The 1,502-nt window shown below is 33.0% G+C and overlaps 1 protein-coding gene across 1 annotated transcript in view; it reads left to right on the top strand.

The window, feature by feature from the left end:
* The window catches only part of LOTGIDRAFT_234472 (hypothetical protein), a gene marked incomplete at its 5' end in the record, with an annotated part of 21,799 nt that overhangs the window by 7,369 nt on the left and 12,928 nt on the right, over positions 1-1,502 (top strand). The window contains 3 exons of the mRNA XM_009062403.1: positions 346-517; positions 747-1,017; positions 1,142-1,328. Of these exons, the coding sequence (XP_009060651.1) occupies positions 346-517; positions 747-1,017; positions 1,142-1,328 (630 nt within the window). The remainder of the gene's footprint in view (positions 1-345; positions 518-746; positions 1,018-1,141; positions 1,329-1,502) is intronic.

Genomic DNA, 1,502 nt, shown 5'->3' with positions numbered 1-1,502 from the left:
TATCCATAATTTCATATTCTAGCTGTTGATTTGGTAAATAGAAGCAAAACAATAGTCAGCGATGGAATAATTATTGACCATACAGCTCCCGAAATAGTTCTCAACAGAATACAGACACCTTCACCATATCTCATATCTTTAGATACAATATCAGCCTGGTAAATTATTATAATTAATCATTTTAAAAATGTTGTATGATTTATTTACAGAGAAGAAAAAATATTTACTGGCTTCAAGATAAAAACAATTTTTGTGAAAATCACGCTTGGTTTACTATCGTCCATAACCTCAGATACTAAAAGTTTTATATATTTGATAAAGTCTGTTGTGTGATTTTTTTTATAGTTGGAAGGGAAGTTTTAAAGATAGTGAAAGTGGTATTAAATTCTATAAATGGTCAGTAGGTAGTAGAGGTACCACAGACGTATTAAAAACAAGAGAAACAGTTGAAGATTGTGATGAAGCTACGCTAGATGTTAAATTACAGGACGGTTTTACTTATTATATCAATGTTCAGGTATAAATTTAACTTTATATGGTAAAGGGATGGAAACCTGAAAGATTGCTTATTCTAGTTATTTCTCAAGTTTCATTATTAAATTTAACTTAATGAGAACCAAGTTGGGTGGAAGATTTCTTTCAGTTTAAATATTTCTTGAGCTGCAATCCTCGAAATAATTCTGCTACCCCCTTCTGTGCATACAAGAACATAAATATAAATACAACTATCATGAATTTAATTCCAGGCCATGAATGGAGTTGGAATGTCTACCATGTTAATATCACGACCACTAATAGTGGATACAACACCACCAATAACAGGATTAGTATTGGATGGTATTTCTGGTGATAACAACATAGCGGATATTGATTATATCTCTAATACTCTACCACCTTCTGTTAGATGGGAAAGATTTCATGATCCCCATTCGTCTATTAAACATTATTCTGTTCAAATAGGAACTTGTCCTGGATGTGATGATGTTTTACTACAAACAGAAACTCGAACCTCTCATAGTAAGTATCATGATGGTTGTTTTCGATCTTAGAAACTCAAACTTCACACAATGTCGTAGATTAGTCCAAATAATACATTGAGGAACCTTAAATGTTTAACATTAATATAATTTTTACATTTTAGATTTTACTTTCACTAACATCAGATTTATACCCGGTATGAAATATTTTACCATGGTAACAGGATGTAATATGGCAGAACTTTGTTCTTCAATATCTACTGATGGTTTTATTATTGACGTAACACCTCCAAAAAGAGGCCACGTGATAGATGGAACTAGAGATGCTGACATTGACTTTCAGGCTTCAAGGTTGGTCTATAAGGAATTGTTAGCATGCAACTTTAGTGTCAAATAAGATTTTCTTCTATTAGACCCTACTTCAAGCTCATATCTTCAAGCTCTTGAGCCCTAGTCCAAATACGTTATCGTATTTGAGCTCCACCAGATGTCGTTAGCGAGGCCGGGGTTGTCTTCCCTTCCTTA

This window comes from Lottia gigantea (genome assembly GCF_000327385.1).
Source record: "Lottia gigantea unplaced genomic scaffold LOTGIsca_51, whole genome shotgun sequence".
NCBI classification, from domain to species: Eukaryota; Metazoa; Mollusca; class Gastropoda; family Lottiidae; genus Lottia; species Lottia gigantea.
Note: the sequence above shows the minus strand (reverse complement) of the source record. Positions and strands in the feature narration are given on the sequence as shown.